The sequence below is a fragment of the Sander lucioperca genome, chromosome 15 (assembly GCF_008315115.2).
Source record: "Sander lucioperca isolate FBNREF2018 chromosome 15, SLUC_FBN_1.2, whole genome shotgun sequence".
In the NCBI taxonomy this organism is placed as follows: domain Eukaryota; kingdom Metazoa; phylum Chordata; class Actinopteri; order Perciformes; family Percidae; genus Sander; species Sander lucioperca.
In genome coordinates, this window is record NC_050187.1 from 17,088,006 (window position 1) to 17,107,871 (window position 19,866).

Here is a 19,866-nt window from a genome sequence, read left to right on the forward strand (position 1 = left end):
TGATGGAAACCTGGACTGGGCAAATTCTGTGTTTTGAGCAAGATATTAGAGCAGTGTGTTCTTCACTCTCTCTTTATGGCACAGTTTGCTGTAAACAAGGCTGACATGGACTTGTTGCTAACTCTTATTCTTCTCTTCTCATTTATAAATATTACATGACTGTAAATACATTACAATTTCACTTCCACTGCCTACATTTGCTTTGCTGTAGCTCTGCACTTTTTGAAAGTGATGTTGAGGATGCCAACTCCTCTGGTAAAGCCTCATTACTTAGTACTACTGTTTGTCATATTGGTAAAAGTGGGTGAATGCAGATTTTAGAAATGAAAGGTATTAGTGGAGGCATTGTGATGATAGTAATTACATTATTTACGGTTAATGGCTATAGTATAAAAAAGTCTAGTTCATACCTAAAGCTTTAAAAACTAAAAGCCTATACTAGCTTTATACTAAAACAGCCATTGGAGACTTTGATGATTAATGATTTAAAAGAAACATATTCAATTAAATTAAAACCCATCTTGAGAAACTATAAATGACAGCTGCACCATGTCTAATGAGTGCAAGTCTGTGGAGCATTTCAACTTTTTCCACCCCTGACAGTTTGAATGTAATGTTCTCTCTGGTCACTGCAGAATGCTTTTATCATCAGTGAGCATCTTCATATTCTTGTATGTCTGACTAACCGTTCACTACTGTTTCTAATTTCTGTCAGACTAGTTAATCCATGTTGTTGAAAAGCAGTATCCCCATTTGTTAAGAAACTGTCTGCTCTTCAGCCCCTTTTTTCCTCTAAATGGAATGCACGTTTCCAATTGACGCAAACCATCTCTGAGACGTATCCTATTGGTACACATATGCCTACCCATATCCAGAGCTATGATCCCTCTACAGTGCTCCAAGAATGAGACGTTGTATCAGGACGATCTCCAGGCGCAAGATACTGCTTGCCAGCAAAGTGGAAGCATCCAAAGTATCTATTGTATTAGAGGTAATTTTTATGCTTTTTTTTCTCACATTGCAGACATACCTGGGATTCTCACTTTGAGTTATTGATGTTTTGCAAGTTTTGAATTATAGCACTGCTTTAGTCAAAATGCTGTTACCCACAAATTCAAACTCTTTACTCTTTGCTTGCGTTATTTATTTAGAAAATAACCTATAAGATTCAGGAAAGTTGTGGTCAAAGTTCTGTTTAATACCTCACACATATCTGAATGTATATACAAACTGCTGGTTTTTTTATTGTATTTTTGAAGAGCACCTAGCCTACTGCTGCTACAGCTATTGAACATATTTTTGGTTTCTTTATCGCCATAACTTTGTCCCTCCAGAGTAAAAAAAAAGCCCACTCCCCTCCACCTCTCTTCCCCAGTGAAAGTACTCCAGACACAGTGGGAAGGTGGGTTTGATGGGGAGGGAATAGTGGGCATCACTGTTGTGAGAGAGGAAGGGAGGGGTCCCCCCAGGGGCTCTGTGCCAGCGCGGATAAGAAAATTACGCCATTGGAAGATGATTATGTAACTCTGTCTCTTAAGAACCGGTCGCAAATGGTTCATACCCCAAAGAGTTTGATTGACAGACTCTTTGCGAGCCTTTATATAAGAGGAGGGAGGTTGGTGCCTCATTCAGTCACTGTTGTGCCTAAAGTCCTGCAGGCTGTGGATGTAGTGAACCAAAGTGGACTTTACGCTTTTTACGCACGAGGTTTACAGGAGATACCACTTCTCATTTATTTAATCATCGGCTTTTCCCCCCGATTTCAACTTTTTTATTTTCGTGTTGTCGGATATCTGACTGAATTTAAAAAATAAAGCCAGTATTTGCCAGGTAAGTTACATGGACGGCAGTATTTATCGTTGCAGTTTTCTGTGTGGAGAGATGAGAGAATTCACCAGCGCTGCGTGTTGAGTAATTCATTACCTGTTGACTGAGAACACTTCAAAAGAATTAAGCGATTTTATTCCTCAACGGTCAACAGGCTACAAAACAGTCTGCATGCGATGCTGTGAACAGTAGATATATTGTAGCCGAATAGTAGCTAAATAGATTAGTTTTTTCTATTAGCGTTGTTATCTCTCTATTCTTTTCCTTCGAATTATTCACTGAGAAGAGCTGAAACTCAAGTGCAAACTCAACATTTGAGATGGACCCAGTGTGTCGAAAAAAAGACAAGCGGGACAAAAACTAATAATAAACCAACATTTCTGTTTTTTTAAGGAGATATGATACTCAGGAGAAGTCTCTTCTTGCTCTTATCTTTTTATTTCCTCCACGCATTACCTCAAGGTAAGTGGGACACTTGTTAATGACTGTAATGCTGACTAATAATAATACAAATAATAATGATGAAAGTCATTGATATGATTGCTATTATATTCAAGGTAACTCAATTCTAGAAGCCCCACTAACTTGAGGTGCAATCATCCAGTGAAGTTTTTCCATTTGTTTGCCATTGGCCCTTGTTTCTTTGTCTTATGGCTTATGAACTCAAATTATGGAGTATATCTGACATAACTGTCCACTTGCATGGTCTGATTTGTAGATGGTGAGCAGGAGGACGAGACATCATTCGACTTGTTTGAAATCACCCAAATCACTCGCAAGACTCTGGGGGCCAAACAGTTCCGGGGCCAAGACTCAGATGCCCCTGCTTACCGCTTCATACGCTTCGACCACCTGCCCCCAGTGAGCCCCCCCATACTCAAACAAATACTACGTCAGATCCAAAACAATGAGGGCTTTGTGTTTGTGGCCAGCATACGCCAGGACCGGGCCTCACGGGGCACCCTGATTGGTTTAGAAGGTCCTGATGGTCGCCGGCAGTTTGAGATTGTGTCCAACGGACGGGCCAACACTCTGGACCTGGCATACTGGGTGGACGGCTCCCAGAATGTGGTTTCATTTGAGGATGTGGACCTGTCTGACTCACAGTGGAAGAATATCACGCTTCATGTTCATGGGGAGAATGCAAACCTGTTTGTGGGCTGCAGCCTGATAGACAGCTTCATCCTGGATGAGCCTTTCTACGAGCACCTGCAGGCTGAGGGAAGCCGCATGTATGTGGCGAAGGGATCCATCCGGGAGAACCACTTCAGGGTAAGACAGAGACTACAGCCTGTAGGTAGCTAGACAAAGATTTCCCATTTGGAATCTTTACTTCAGTCCTTGTGTGTCTTTTCTAGCCATGCTTGCCGAGTTTAATTGCCCTACAATGTTTTGTCAACTCTCATAACTTACATGAAACTGTGGTCCTAACTAAGCTTATAATAAAAGCTCATTTTAAACAACAGTTTGACAGAAGTAGAGACGAGCATACTCCCTCTTTAAAGTGTGGCAGACAGGCTTAGTGTTGCTCTGGTCTTCCTGTGTGGAAAAGACTCCAAATTTAGACTCTAAAATTGCCCCTTGTGTTTAAAATTCAACAAGGTCAAGAGTGAAAGTGTTTGTCTGGCTGTTTCCCACTACATGCTTGACTAGGAATAAGTGGGTGTAGAAAATGGACGTATGTCCGTTCTGAAATGTGCCGAAGTAGCCAAAATATGTAAAAGAGACATATTTTCTTACCACACAGGGCCTTATGCAGAATGTGCGTTTAATCTTCGACACCCCAGTGGAAGATGTCCTGCTGAGCAGAGACTGTGAGGTCCCTAAACAAGGTAAGAGTGGATATTCTTTTTGTGGTTATCTTCAAAATGTTTAAACCAGCATTCACCCAAAGGTTCCTGCCATACTCGAGCAGTGGGAACCATTTCTATTTGTGTGATTTTCAAAAGCCGAATGATGAGTCAAAATAATTATATTTGCTAACTGTTTCAAGCCCAATGCCTTGCAGATGTGATTGGGAAACTCTTTCACATGCAATCCTCAAAAGCATGGTGTCTTTGATGTTTTAAGTATCAGTCATAGCAACTTTCCAGACTCCCTTTGTATGACTTAAGCTTTTTTTGGTCTTTTTTGTTAGTGGGTCAAGAAATTTGCAGATTTGATATGTGGCAAGATCTTCCACCATTACTTCATGTTTACGGAAACAGCAGTGTCGATGCAGTGACTTGAGGTCGAGCAGTGTGCGTGGTGAACAAAAGGAGATACAGATGCTTACATTTATTTCCATTGGCAGTGGATTCGGGATAATGCCCTGGGAAAGAAAATAGAAAAGAGAAAGTAAATGCTATACTGCAGAGCGGGGAGCTTCCAGCTGCGCACACACACACACACACACACACACACACACACACACACACACACACACAATGAAGTCATAAATTGGCTGATTGGGTTGCTTTTCTCAGCTGAAGCTTTGCTCTCATGAGGAATAGGAACTTGTGATATTCAGCGGGGCTCACACGAAGAGCAACTGCGACTAAAAAGATACAGAACCATCCTTTACAACAAAGCTAAAGGTTAACCAGATCTGGAAACACACATACAAAGCAAATCCATATGCAGTGTGCGTGTTTGTGCGGTTGTTGCATTTCTTTTGCCACAAGCAGTGCTGAATTCCAGCTGAATGAGTTTATTTGTTTAACAAATGTCACCCAGGCCTGGAAGTTTTCTGCCTGCTGGCTGGTACCAGTCAAGGTTCTGCCCTGGTAGCAATTCCTATGCCAAAAGTAAAATCATAAACCCACATGACCCACACTCATAAAAACTGTCATGTTGGACATTAATGAGCAGTATTAAAACTACCCAAGCTTTTTGCTCTTTTTTAATTCTTTCCTCTATCTGCTTTGAGAAAATAAGAGAACGTCTATCAGGGAGAGAAGAATGTGTAAATGCTTTCACAGATGAGCTTGCGCACGTTCACATGCACACACGGCGTTAAGCCCTCCTGAGATTTGAATGAATCTAGCAGACTGAAAGGGAAAGAAAACATAGCATTGGCTACAGTGGGACATCATTGAGCAATTTGGATGACTACTTGATTTAGAGTCCCCCAGTTTGCTATTAATCTTCACCAATTTACATAGCAAGATCCAAACCAGTTGAAGATATGTGCTATGCTTTGGAGTTTTGATATGTGTGTTGTGTGTTTGTTTTCGGCATCACACAGTCATAAAACTCATCATGATGTCACTGAAGTTCAGTGGTTTGTGATACAAATTGGGCAAATTGTCAGAGTGTAAAGGATTAGATGCTCATAATTATCACACGGTTTAAAGCAAACTCTGCCCCACAAAAGATCCCCTATCCTGTCTATGTTGTACAATGATCACAGCTGGCAGACACACTACTCTGGGCTGGACTTTGTACTTCAGACTTGCAGATTGTGCACAGAAGACTCAACATTTAGCCCTTCAGACAACCCTGTGGTTTAAGATTGCATTCCCATCATGCAGTGAAGGAGAAGTTTTTCTCTTGTTAGTAATGAAGGATAAATGCTGTGACTCAAGGGATTTTCACACACTTTGGTCTCGACTGTGCTGACATCTAGACAAGGGTATCTCTAGTGCCTGTGCTACCGATCAGCTGTAAGGACAAGACCGTGAGCTTCACAGGCTCCTTGTAAATCCATCTGTGTGGTCACTCCGGTCTGTTAAGTTCATACTGTAAGTGTCCACTTCTCTAAAAGGTAGTGGAGATTTATGAGAACGGTGTGGTTTCTCGTCACTCCAGGAACACCCAGATTTCTCCAATCCCCTCCCGTACTCCCACAGCCAACCCTGCTATCATCTCTAGTGGTTAGATTTACTGCCACCATTTCAAACAGATCATTTTTTTTCAAATCAAACACATGCTGACTGAACATCTGTTTTTTGGAACACAATAAACATTGTAATCACTGTATTGTTGTGATCTTTTTGCCTGCTACAGGAAAGCAGGAAATTGCTCTGTTCCCTGATCAGAGTCCTTGTGTTCCAATCATCATATCTCCCAAGTATGTTTTCCATCACCAGTGTTGCTTGTTAAATTTCCCTGATGTCTCTTTTTTTTACCCTTCCAGATGATGCCAATATTGTAAGCGAGAGTGCAGAAATTGTGGATGTGAGTCCCTCCATCACTACAAACATCATCGGTCAGAAGACAGATGATATGGGCGCAGATATGTGCGAACGCTCCTGCGAGGAACTTAGCACCATGTTCCAGGAGCTCAAAGGCCTACGTGTTGTCGTCAGCAACCTGATTGATGGCTTGCAAAAAGTGGTAAGTTAGTGGAAGTGACATAGTGTAAATCACTGTGTTTGTGTTAGACAAGCTACTACCTGTTTCGCTGTGCTTTACAGGCCAATTTCAGTAATGAATGTGAAATCCGTAAAATCAGTTTTTGTACACGGGAAGAAAATCAATATTTCAGAGAAAATTGACATTTTAGGGAAATACGTGAAACAATTCTCATTGTGGCAGCCAGGAGGTTAAAGGTTTGATATAGGTTACTAGGTAACCTACATTGGTTTGAAAGCAAACAGCAAGTAGCTGCAGGACTGTTTATAAAGTCGCCTGTGATGGCTGAAACCCTTTGACTCCTGCTATCTGTGGCAGCGTGTCAGAGTGATTTTATGACATGTTACATGTGGATATAGGAAGTGTTCCCCTGGCAGCAATGGGGTCCAGTCTAATGTCTGGCTGTGTTTAAACAGCCCATGTGTTTCCTCTGGGAGCCTCCCAGCAATAAGAGTCTGGGCATGAACCTTGGGAGAAAGAAAAAAAGGCTGGGATAAGAAGGGTCCCTGAGGCTCTTCCAGACCGAGTGGTGTCTTAGATTCCAGTGCTGCACACTACTGCCTCCCTATTCGACGGGAGGATGCGCACACACACACACACGCACACGCACACGCACACACACACACACACACACACACACACACACACACACACACACAAACCTTTGGCAGTAGTTTATCGACTGACAGCTCCCAAGTGTTCACGAGTCCAGCCAGAGATCCCCTGGTCTCCAATTGGGTTAGAGGTTACAATGTGCATAACTAAACAGCACTTTTGAAAGGTCTATTTTTAATTATATTATATTTATTATATTTAATTACATTATAGAAATAAAGATATGTAGTTTGCAATTTGGAGTAATGATAAGCACATTTTGAAATTAACATTTTCTCGTTAATACAATGGAGTAGCTTTTCATGTAGGTGTATTTTTTTTGTTTTATTTAAAAATCAATTATTCTTACCGGTCCATTTAAGTTTTCTTTGGCCTCTTTACCCTCCTTAAAGAAAGATGTCTCATAATGCAGGTGTCCACGTCAGAGCTTTACTGAACTGGAGAGGGACAGAAAGGTTAATTGAAAGGGTGGTAGGATGCTACATCTGGCCCTTAATTATTATAATACTGTATGTATAGTGGTGGTTGTGTTTCGCAGAGAGTGATGTTTGTACTTAAACTTGACTGGTTTTCAACATAAGTAATCTTACTTCTGTATGAGTAATACTTATGTGAGAAACAGTGCTTCTACTAGAGCAGGGTGTACTATTCCTCTTTCCACCTGGTGAAAACATGCTGGCTTAATAGAATCAGCTTGCCAGCAGGTGTATACCTTCAAATGCTTCATGGAATGCAGTGTACCTTTATCATGAGTGTGTCCTAATCGTTTCTGACTGATCTCCTTGCTGACTGCGAATCTGTCTGTTATTGTATGTTCAGACTGAGGAGAACACAGTCATGAAGGAGGCCCTTGGGAGGATGAAGAACTCTAAAGAGAAAAACATGTGCTGGCAGGATGGCCGCCTGTTCGACGATAAGGAAGACTGGGTTGTCGACAGCTGCACCAAATGTACCTGCCAGGTAGTGCTATGTTATATGGAAATGCATAAATATATACATATTTATTGTGGATATCAATGACCCTGATATCTCTAATATTAATTGATGGCAGGAGTCCAAGATCGTGTGTCACCAAATTACATGCCCCGCAGTGGCCTGTGCCAGCCCGTCATTTATCGATGGCGAGTGCTGCCCCGTGTGTATGCGTAAGTAGTCGAAACCTTCTATTAGCCAATGCACCCAGCATATAAAGACAATTATAAACACATGCAGTTTTGTGCATGCATGGTATTTTAAATTAATGGTTCTATATGCCATAAAACAACTAATGTTCCACGCGTATTAAATTTTAATACTACAGGACTGTTGCAGCCAGTTTGTCTTTGTGAGCAACCCACATATTTATTGGTCAAAATATAAGACACTCAGAGTGGCTACTGTGGGTTTTTCGAATGAGGTCATGATAAACAGGCTGACATAAAGAATAAAAACAGTGCAGTCATGATCATGTGCTACTATTTGTATTATTCAGTTTTAACATTGAGCAGAAAGGAAGTATTTCTTATGCAAAAAAAGGAATAACATGTTGACTTTGTGCTTTTACTTTTTCCAGCTAAAGACAGTGAGGATGGCTGGTCCCCCTGGTCAGAGTGGACAGAGTGCACAGTCACCTGCGGGACAGGAACTCAACAGAGGGGTCGGTCTTGTGATGCAACCAGCAACCCCTGCACTGGACCTTCTATTCAGACCCGCAAGTGCAGCCTGGGCAAATGTGACAGCCGTGGTGAGGATGTTTTTAAAATCTCCTGTCACTTCATTTAAATAAATAGTAGTAACTAGTAGTAACACCCTAAGTGCTGTGATATTATCTTGATCAAAGTATGCATCTGCCATTGCCACAACTATACAATAATCTAAAACAAATACCACTATGACATATGGGAGGAAGGAACATGATGGAACTTTGGAAAAACTGAGTAAAATATGAGATAAAATGCCCCAAAAGTACAAAAGACTGAGTTCACACCTCCATAAATCTGTTGAAAATGGATCCATCTGACTGAGGCTGAATCCCAGTAAAAAACTGGATTGCATGGTCGGCTAGCAGGGTCTGCCCAGTCAAAGTTAATTCCAAATAAATCACTGACTGAGAGGGTGTTCCACAGTGCAATGACTCACCACTGCCTGCCATGCAAAAATATAAAATATTAATGAATGTGATCATTAGATGTACTATATATATGAGGGGGATGCAGAAACTGATGAATTACGTGTTTGATAAATTGTGGGATTATCATGTGTTATTACTTGCAGCTAACATTACTCTACGTCTGTGTGATTGACTGAATCAGTCTAACCACTGGAGAATAGTTTACCCACAATGACATAAATACTGGCGCAAGCATCTTAGAACATCTTTGAAAGTGAGCCATCATCGCCAGCATTGTATAATGTTTACTTGTAGAAAATGTGGTGGCCATTTTTTTTGCTTTTGCAAATTATACATGTCTGTAACTATTTGACTGAGTGGAAATCTAGAGGATAATACGTGACATGTGTTTTGGTGATCTCTGCCTGATATGTTTGATGTTTGATACCCAGTTCGCCAGGATGGAGGGTGGAGTTTGTGGTCACCGTGGTCGTCCTGCTCAGGGACCTGTGGAGAAGGACAGATCACCAGGATACGACACTGCAATGCTCCCGTGCCACAACTGGGGGGTAAAGACTGTGAGGGAAGTGGGAGAGAGACTCAGCGCTGCACTGCCAAGCCCTGCCCCAGTGAGTACTTCAGCCTATTCAGGGAATACTCAAGAGCAGCATCTCCATTACAGCAGCATCCGTATCGAACAACCAGACTTTATTGTGCCTCATGGCTCCCCCGAGGCAACATTCCCCCCGTGTTTTGGACTGGCCTCTTGTCTGTCGTTAAAATGAGCTCTTTTCTCTTGTAGTATTAAGTTCCAGGCTTCTGACTCTCTGGCTGTTTTTTGGAGTTGATACTTTAAATGTTGACTAATTTTTATTTAGTAGGAAAGAGTTCAAATATTTGTGGAATGTAATGCTTTATTTAAAAAAATTAACTGCTGAACATATTTCTCTGTATCCTTTTAGTTGATGGTGGTTGGGGTCCTTGGTCTCCATGGGCAACCTGTTCAGCAACATGCGGAGGGGGAGTCAAAAGTCGGGCACGTGTGTGCAACAGCCCTGAACCTGAGCATGGTGGCAAGAAGTGTATCGGGGAGGCCGTTGACAGTGACAGCTGTAACAAAAATGGCTGTCCTATTGGTAAGCACCAGTTAGTCTACACTAGCCATGCAAGCGACAAGCTCTAGGGAGCTCAATGTCAGTTGGTTAGTCCACAACGTTGGTCCAGGCTGAATTATCTGAACAACTACTGGATAGATTGATATGAAATTTGTACTGATATTCATGCTCCCCAGAGGGTGAATCCTTCTGACGTTGGTCATACTATGACTTTTCCTCTAGTGACATTTGTGGTTTTGAATTAAACTCGTTGACCAAATAACTGCAAAACTAATGACATTCCCATGCTAACACAGTAAATAATAATAATAATAATAATAATACATTTATTTTGATGCTGAACATGGTAATCATTATACCTGCTAAACACCACCATGTTAGCTTATTGTCATTGTGAGCATGTTAGCATGCTAACGTTAGCTTTAAGCTCAAAGCACCGCTGCTCTGTCTTGTTACTTTAAGATTATTACATATTTTTGACAGAATACAGGTTTAAAAAAAAAAAAAAAGAAGCTTTTCTCACTCCTCACAGAGTAAGTAATGGCAGCACTGTTTCTGGAAAGAGTTGTTTTTGTTTTATCTTGAAGTATCAAGTTGAGATAAAAACTATTACATATTAAAGTTAAAAAAATTTGGAGACACACCATATATATATATATATTTGTCCAGCCATGTTTAAATCAATTTCCCTTGTTTGTACCAAGCGGCAACCTCCAGTGCAGAAGTGACAAAAACTGCAGTTCATCAAGTGGCCATTTGAGGCAGGCTCCAAAAGGGAGTAAATCCCCATAGACTTCATGTTATAATGCCCAACTTCACAGTAGAATTAAACATGTTTACGGCTTAGTACAAAAACGTTTTTTTTATCTCTATAGCTAAGTTCCCCCTTTATGACAACTGTGACAACGGTGATGAATTTTTTGTATAATGTTCCCATTTAAATTATATTCAGGCTTAAAGTTTTGTATAATTAAGGGCATTCTGCTTTGAGTGACACGTGGGCTGCCATCACAGGAGGTGAGCATAGTCTGTAGGCTTCATGCGGCCAGCTTTAGCTCCTACACGCTCTGCCCATTTTTGGATAAGCCGTCAACACTGCCAAGATGGCAATGGCCAAAAACCCGTGGGTGACGTCACAGAGACTACATCCATATTTTATACAGTCTATGGTTTTACCCATTCTTGTCATCTAAATCCCTTACAGATGGCTGTCTGTCCAACCCATGCTTTGGGGGTGTGGATTGCAACAGCTCTCCAGATGGATCCTGGGAATGTGGCCCATGCCCTACTGGTTTCCGTGGAAATGGTACCCACTGTGAAGACATCAATGAGGTAAAAGTTCCTGTTTTTCTTATGTGCATGAACCAGACAAGTATTTAAGATTTAATTGATGTCATTATTCGTCTGCATTTTACTGATACCTTTCATTCCTTCTTCCAGTGTGACATGGTTTCTGATGTTTGCTACAAAGTGAGTGGAATGCAGCGCTGCGTCAACACCGATCCAGGTTTCCACTGCCTGCCCTGTCCGAAGCGTTACAAGGGCACCCAGCCTTTCGGTATGGGTGTGGAGGCTGCCAAAAACAACAAACAGGTGAGTTGAAGTTACTCTCATTCAGTGCCAGTAACAAACTATTGATTGGATGTCATTTAAACAGAGTGAGAACAAAATGCAGTAAAGGAAAGAATACAATGTGGGCTTTTAGCTCCAGGCTAAGTTCTCAAAAGCAGTTGTGTGGATTGTCATATTTCAGATCTAAATGTATTAAAGCTGGAAGCAGCAGCTCAGATGGTACATAAGCCTTATTCTTGCAGTGAAAGTGTTTACACAGCATTGGAGGGGAGGCCACCATATATGAATGTGACTCACCTTGACCCAGTATCAGCAAGCAGGAGAGGGAGGAGAGTTGGGCAACCCTTAACAACAAACACATGTTAGACATCTCTGTTACTTTCATTGTAAGATCAGAGGCAGATTGAAACTGTATTTTAACTGTAGATGTTGACCGGATCAGTGCTTTTATTCAAGTAAAATGGTGTGAAGTTTGTTTCTTAACTTTGGCTCTACCGACTCAATCTTGCAAACAGCTCAGTATTTCCACCGTAGCTGTATCATAGGTTATACAACGTGCCATATGTTTCACATGAATTACTTGATTGGAACACACTTTTCTGCTCCCTTGTGATCACTGAATTCACAGACTCCCTGGAAAACTGAAAAACTTGCCATGCCACTCTGACCGGCCCTTGCATAACATCCCTCGTGGGCCATTTTGTCACTCTTTGGCCTCTGCAGCTGCTTGTCTTTGATACGATGCCCCAATTTCACTAATTGATTTGGGAAAAAGGGGAATTGTCTCATCGCTGGCATTAAGGGGGCTCCATTTCACAGTTGTTTCACAGTTTCTTGCTGTCACTCTCTGCTCTATGAGCTCATGGAGTGGCATCCAAACTGCAGTTATGTTCATCCTCTGGTAATGATTGGCAGCTGTGAATACCTTGTGCTGCAATAAAGGGGTAATAATGGGTCGTAGCGGGATGTAGGTTGCATTAAGTGGGATTTCATAAAATTAACTGTGCCCAGAAGTGCCCTGGACTTTGGCTCCGCCAACATCTCTCCCTTAACCTGTCACTTTGGTTTGTAGTAGCACTTTGGGTTGGCTTTCCAAAACGAAAGCTACAAGGAGCCATGGTAAGATAAGTACTCTTGACTTAAACATGTCATCAGAAGCTGATAACATAAAAACATCTCAGTCAAACGCTAATGACAGGGGCATGGAGGGCCCGTTTGTTCCAGGCAGATCACATCCACTGCCCATGATGTTGGATGTGGTCTGAGGCATATCTCATAATACATTTCCACCTGCCTTGTTTTTCTCTTTAGGTGTGTGAACCAGAGAACCCATGCAAGGACAAGACCCACAACTGTCACAAATATGCTGAATGCATCTACATCAGCCACTTCAGTGACCCTATGTACAAGTGTGAATGCAGGACCGGTTACGCTGGAGATGGCTTCATTTGTGGAGAAGACTCGGACTTGGATGGCTGGCCCAATCAGAACCTTGTTTGTGGTGCCAACGCCACATATCACTGCAAGAAGGTATTTTATTAAACTCCATCCCATTTTGATGTAGCCTATCCTGCAGTGATTATAAACTATTTTATCTGTAAAAATAAAAATAAATAAATAAAATAAAATAATAATCCTACTACCACTATTTTAGGATAACTGCCCTAGTCTTCCCAATTCTGGACAAGAAGACTTTGACAAAGACGGTCAAGGAGATGCTTGTGACAAGGATGACGACAACGATGGAATTCTAGATGAGAGGGTACGAGAGTTTTTAACATTAACTATGATCAGATTCATGATACTCAAATAATTCCCTAACAACTATGTACTTTACATCACAGGACAACTGCCCCCTCCTTTACAATCCTCGCCAGTTTGACTTTGACAAGGATGAAGTTGGAGACCGCTGCGACAACTGTCCCTATGAACACAACCCTGCTCAAATAGACACTGACAACAATGGAGAAGGGGACGCCTGCGCAGTGGACATTGATGGAGATGGTAAAATAGCCAAGTCTAAACAGATAAAATACTGTAATTGTTATATTTAAATTCTCAAGAAAATGTCATCAACCACCCTTTTTCCTCAGAAATTCTGAATGAGAGCGACAACTGCCCCTATGTGTACAACACTGAGCAGAAGGACACTGACATGGATGGAGTTGGTGACCAGTGTGACAACTGTCCATTGTTGCACAACCCTGACCAGGTACCATATCACACTTCATATAATGGCACATTCCAGTACAACAGTTGGTACAGGAAGTGTTCACCTCTGTCTGTATTTATCCAACAGACGGACTTAGACAATGACCTGGTTGGAGATCAGTGTGACAATAACCAGGACATTGATGAGGACGGCCATCAGAACAACCTGGACAACTGTCCATATGTGGCCAACTCCAACCAGGCTGACCACGACAAGGATGGCAAAGGAGACGCATGTGACTATGATGATGATGACGATGGTATACCTGACGACAGGGACAACTGCAGACTGACACCGAACGCAGACCAGCTGGACTCTGATGGTGAGGATGTAACATCATGTGTGAATCCAGCTGTTAATTATTTACATATTTGCCCAGTGGTATACGTGCTGTGTAATACAGTAATGGAGAAATGTTCCTACTCATCTACAAATGACTTGTGTTAACACATGCCTGCGTCAATAGGTAGCAAACTTAAAAAAATCTCAGACTTCAGTTACTAAGTTGCAATAGTATAATTTTGCTGCATGCTATCATAAGACTTGCAAACTAAAACAAAACTAACAACAAACCAATAAATCTGTAACTAGAAGTGTACTTTTTGGCTTATGTAAAATATACTAATATTAGAGATCCATTTTAGCATTTCAGTTTGTTGTCATTATGTAAGATTATAATACTTAATGCTGCATGATTGAAAAGGTTTGATGCAGCTATACTTTTACATGCCAGTTTTGAATGCAATATTTATGGAATTGTAGATGCTCAGATTTGCCATTTTTCTGAGCACTGAAAGAACTTTGTGTTTGTGTTGCCTTAAAATGTGAGATTGAGAGTTTATTCTTGACCTGGGAAACAACAGTTGACAAAATAATCTCACCAATAATTAATAAATTACCATTGAATTATCATTAGTTAATTACCTGCCAGCACACAATGATAATCTATAGCTAGATTAATAGCATGTGTAATGGCCCAGTGTTTTTGTTTGCTTAAACAGTCTCTCTCCCATGGGCTCCATGCTTGTACTGCTTTGTACTAGTCATTACTCAGTGATGTTCACATTAAGCTTTAGTATGCCTCCTCCCAGATGTTTTCACAGTCAGCAATTAGCTCCACTGCAGTAGGTGTGAAATATGGTGGCTGTGGAAAGAGTCCGGGTTGGCACGGGTGATGTCATTCTGCATGACTTCAGTGAACCGTCCAACAGGGCACCCGCCAAGCTGTAAAGTTTTTATTTCCTTTAGGCTTTGTTCGTGATTAATCCACAGTGCCCATTTTAAGCAGGGTTACCTGGAGTTTGTACAGCTGTCTGTAACTGGAAACAGACTGCAAAGGAGGAGGGCCCTGGACACTGACGCTTTCACAGCTCGTCAGATAGTGTTTATTTGATAGGATCGTTTTAGCCCCTTGTGCAATAACAAAGATGATGACAGAAAGCAGCTAGCTACTTCCACGCAGTGGCCTTCATCCACCACTGGCGTCCTTTCCACTGTGAGCTTCTGGCCTGCAGTCTGGCTCTAATAGACTTCAGGCTTCAGATGGTTACAAGTATCAGTGGAAGTTGTCACAGCATGAAAAGATGGCTGATTTGCCTAAGTAGACTTGGCAAAGGTATTAAAGCCAGTTTCCTGGGAGGAATTTCTATTTTCCCCATTCATCTTTAATATTAACTTGGAGGAGCTCCTCAGTACTCACTGCAGTGGGATTTTTATTATGATACGTTAGCTGCCATAGAGATTTTTCCAATCGGTGGGAAAATAGGAAAAATGTAGTTTAAATCATGCATGTCTAATTTAAATTAGGTCAAACCAATTTGATGTCTTTTTTTTTTTTTTTTTTTACAGGTGATGGAAGAGGGGATGCCTGCAAAGATGACTTTGACAACGACAATATCCCAGATATTCTTGATGTGTGTCCGGAGAATAATGCAATCAGTGTCACAGACTTCAGGAAGTTCCAGATGGTCCACTTGGATCCAAAGGGAACCACTCAAATTGATCCCAACTGGGTGGTCAGACACCAGGGCAAAGAGCTGGTTCAGACTGCCAACTCTGATCCAGGCATCGCAGTAGGTGAGCAGCACTAATATGTTTACTCTCCAACAACCATTTCATGTGCTGCTTTGTAAAAGATTTGAAACTCCATTTGGCTGCAGAGCACAAAGATTTACCATTATGTTTCTTTCACACCATCACAGGTTTTGACGAGTTCAACGCTGTGGACTTCAGTGGAACGATGTACGTGAACACGGACAGAGATGATGACTATGCAGGCTTTGTGTTCGGCTATCAGTCGAGTGGCCGCTTTTATGTAGTGATGTGGAAGCAGATCACACAGACCTACTGGGAGGACAAGCCCTCCAAGGCCTTCGGCATCTCTGGCGTTTCACTCAAAGTAGTCAACTCGACCACTGGCACCGGAGAAAACCTCAGAAATGCTTTGTGGCACACGGGCAACACTGTTGGACAGGTGGGCTGCAGTCTGAATGTTATTTGGTCTGTTTTAAAGGCTAAGCAGTATTAAGTGTTTTTAACCATTTCACATAGGTGAGGACTCTGTGGCATGACCCCAAAAACATTGGGTGGAAGGATTACACAGCTTACAGGTGGCATCTCATCCACAGACCGAAGACTGGTTTTATAAGGTAAGAAATGAAGTTGACCAGAACAGGAACACCTTTAGTTTTTCTGTCTCATTAAAAGCCACTTTGATTCCAGAACTCTAAAGAGCTACCGTACATATTTAAGTCATTGTATTTAATCACTTATATCCCTCTACTGCAGTTTTCTGTAGTTAGTTAGGTTACATTCTCTACATTAGTAAGCATCATGATCTCAACACATTAAGAAGTTTATGCCTGTCCTGTATTTTGCAGGGTCGTGGTCTACGAAGGTAAACAGATCATGGCCGACTCAGGACCAGTTTATGACAAGACGTTTGCCGGAGGAAGGTTAGGCTTGTTTGTTTTCTCGCAAGAGCTGGTGTTCTTCTCCGACCTCAAGTATGAGTGCAGAGGTTAGTACAAACGCTTAAAGTTCTAACCATGAATGTTTCTGTTTTGTTAGAGAAATAATGATGTGCGTGTGTATATGTGTGTGTGCATGTATGATGTTACCTTTCAAAAACAGAAACTTTGAAAAATTATTTGTAATTAATAGCACTGAAGGATTCCCACTGTAATACCTACATTTGTCCATATGGGGAGCTGTCAATTAATGCCTTAGAGTTTGAGCAGTTTTATGAATAAGGCTAAATTATAAATTAGGATATGATAAACTATTTTATGGGGTTGGGAAGCTAAGTGAAACCTTCCTGTCGCTGAGGCAGGGATTAGCTAATTTCCAACGAACGTAGACATACATGCAGACACTTTGAAATATACGTAACTTCGAAATATTGTCCTATCAAGTGCGTGAACGGAATAAACGCAGTGTGGTATAAGTGCGATGCAGCAATCATTTACATTACGTAAACGCAACTGTACATATAGAGGATTTGGGATTGATGTGTGTGCGTGTGTGTATATTATATGTATGTGTATGTAATGTGGGCACTTATATGATCCACATATATCGATGCGCACAGTATACAGTACAAATATCAGAAAGTGGCGGAGAAAACTTTCTCCATCTTTGAATAATGTGGGTAAAGTCTTTAAACCTAAAGAACCTAAACCTAAACCTTCAACGTCTTTTTCAAACCTCAGATAAGCCGGAGTTGCCAACAGTGTTCATAAGGTAATGCTAAGAGGGGTTTTGTGTTGTGTGTTGGCTGAAGCAACAAACAAAAAAAGAGTCACGCTATGTTTCTGCTTGTCAGCTTGTCCACGTACAATGCCCCAGATGCATTGTGAAAGACCTTGCATTTTGGTCCAAGGACTTCAGATCTTCTGTTGAATGCTCAACAGTGGAAAATGAGCCTGCAGCCACTTTTCACAATCACAGCCACAGTTACCGAAGACACGCTCTTTTTTACGCACACAGTGCACATGTTGTTGCTGCACTCTGGCACTTTGACTGTGCGAATCTCACAGAGTGTTCTAGTTTTGATTATAAATGTGGCGTTAATGGAAGCTATTTTCTCAATCTTTCCACAGATAACTGAATCGAGTCTGATAGGAAAAAAAAAAACATCTCAAGGCAAAAGACAAGAATCTCTCAAAGCAAACATCATGTCATCGCTTAATCCATTTTAAGGTAAATGAGACTTTCCATACTTCTCCATGCTTTGACAAGATCCATCCACTGGGGAGGAAACCATGGCCGATTCCAGTTTTCCTGTTGACTTATATACATTTCCAAAGCTTGGAAAGAGAAACCGATGAGAATGGACGAGTTTTAAAAAAACAAAAAGCAGATTATCTAATTATAACTAGTGTACCTATGTCTACATTTTAAAGGGTTCATTGTGCAACCACTTACAAGCTGTATATGCTTTTCCACAATGTCTTGTAACTTGTAAGTGGCTCATTTCTCTATCTTTAATACGTTTCTGTCTGTTTGGGATTAAGAGGCTCATTCATGGCTAATCATAGTGTCTGACAAACATAAACTGTAACCAAAGCATAACCATTTAGCTGTTTAAGGTCCATTTCTTTTTCTCCTCATTCTTTTCATCCTGAATGTCTTTTGTTTTTTGTTTTTAATGGGGAACGATTTTAGTAAATGCCAAAGATGTTTATACTAAGTCTGTATTATAATTCCTTTTTGTAAATTATTTATGCTCTGCTTGTTTTGTTTGTTTGCATTTTTGCTAGAGTTTGTAAATAATTATTTATTTGTTTACACTGACAAAACGCATAATTGAATATCACAAACATCAAGATAACACATTATAGTACTGCAAGATTTTTAGTGTTGTCGTGCATTTCCTTGTTAGTTTTTCAAATCTTTCACATAAACTGTAGCATAAAGCTTTGGAGAGGATAAACAACAGCTGTTTGTAAGTCATCATTATATACATAAACACAGCATGTGTATATGTATGTGATGGTAGCTGCCAGAGGAAGTTCATTTGTGTTGTATGTGTATGTAACAAAAAGCCACTGTTTCTTTTCTTGGCTGTCCAGACAGGGCTTTATTGTCCTCAAAGTGATATATCACTATGATACACGTAGAACATGTTTTACATACTTTACGTCTATAGGAGCTTAAAATTGGTCCATCACCAAAATTAGCTGCAAATTGGGCTACTGGCACTGTAGCAAGCTCCCTTTTTTATGGGTAACACTTTTACAACAAAAGAAAAAAGTAGATCAGTGTTTTTACATCAGTTTTAAAGGTAGTGAAATGAATTGCAATTTAAGTGCCTGATTCCTGGTAGATCTAATGTTGTGTACCAAGCACCAAGTGACAGCATATCAACAGCTGAGAGTCTGAGGTTCAGCAGTCAGCCAATGCGTGTGATGGAGTCATGAGGATCAAATACAGTGAAACAGTTTTTACAAATTACTTTTTCAGTCATATGTTAGTCACAAGTATCACTTATGGATGTTGTGAAACTTTACAGTATTGGTTGAAATGGAATCCAGATAAAGGTCTCTAAAAACAAAGTGTGACTGTGTGATTGTATAGTGTGGATCGAGGACGTGTAAGTGTACAACCTTGTTGTCGTTAGTCTGTATAGCAGCCGTGTTCTTCTGTGTTTGGGTTCCATCTTGTTCATTTTTTTTGAGAGTTTGCAATGCACCAAATGTAAATTTGTTCTGTATACTTGTGTTGTTAGATATACATTTTCTACAAACAGTGTAAGATTGTCCTGTCCTATAAATAAATTGTGTGTACACCATTTTGTTGATTATATACATGAGGATCAATAGGTATCCCATTATAATGTTATACTATTGAAATAATGCTGTTTAGCCAACATTACACATACAGTATGAATTACTAGCTCAATACATTTTAGGATAAGGATAAGGCTAGTGTTCATTTAGACTATCTTTGTTATTATCAACAAATCCCATGAATAGACCAAATCAAAGATTTGTGTTAGAGCCTCGCAATACTTTCTAACTAATTTGTTCCTACTGAAGATGTAAATCTTACAGTTTCATTTTTCTTTTCTTTTTTAAAGGCTTAATAATCTCCATAAACAG

The 19,866-nt window shown here is 40.7% G+C and overlaps 1 protein-coding gene across 5 annotated transcripts; it reads left to right on the top strand.

Moving 5' to 3' along the window:
• The first annotated feature begins 970 nt into the window (after positions 1-970).
• thbs2a (thrombospondin 2a) lies at positions 971-19,556 on the top strand. 5 transcript variants are annotated; one of them, XM_035992265.1, is made up of 24 exons: positions 1,497-1,830; positions 2,221-2,289; positions 2,546-3,099; positions 3,575-3,659; positions 5,945-6,144; positions 7,597-7,737; positions 7,829-7,922; positions 8,330-8,500; positions 9,319-9,495; positions 9,829-10,002; positions 11,186-11,313; positions 11,422-11,574; positions 12,865-13,083; positions 13,208-13,315; positions 13,398-13,557; positions 13,647-13,765; positions 13,853-14,087; positions 15,614-15,841; positions 15,967-16,238; positions 16,316-16,413; positions 16,645-16,784; positions 17,476-17,506; positions 17,866-17,906; positions 17,938-19,556. In XM_035992265.1, exons 2-23 carry the CDS (start codon positions 2,226-2,228, stop codon positions 17,867-17,869), a joined length of 3,555 nt encoding a protein of 1,184 aa, XP_035848158.1. In that variant the 5' UTR covers positions 1,497-1,830; positions 2,221-2,225; the 3' UTR covers positions 17,870-17,906; positions 17,938-19,556. The 5 variants fall into 5 exon arrangements, with proteins under 5 accessions (XP_035848157.1, XP_035848158.1, XP_031158817.1 ...); XM_035992264.1 differs by lacking the exon at positions 1,497-1,830 and adding an exon at positions 971-991 and having other exon boundaries at positions 17,866-19,556; XM_031302957.2 differs by having other exon boundaries at positions 1,498-1,830; positions 17,866-19,556.
• The last annotated feature ends 310 nt before the right edge of the window (positions 19,557-19,866 follow it).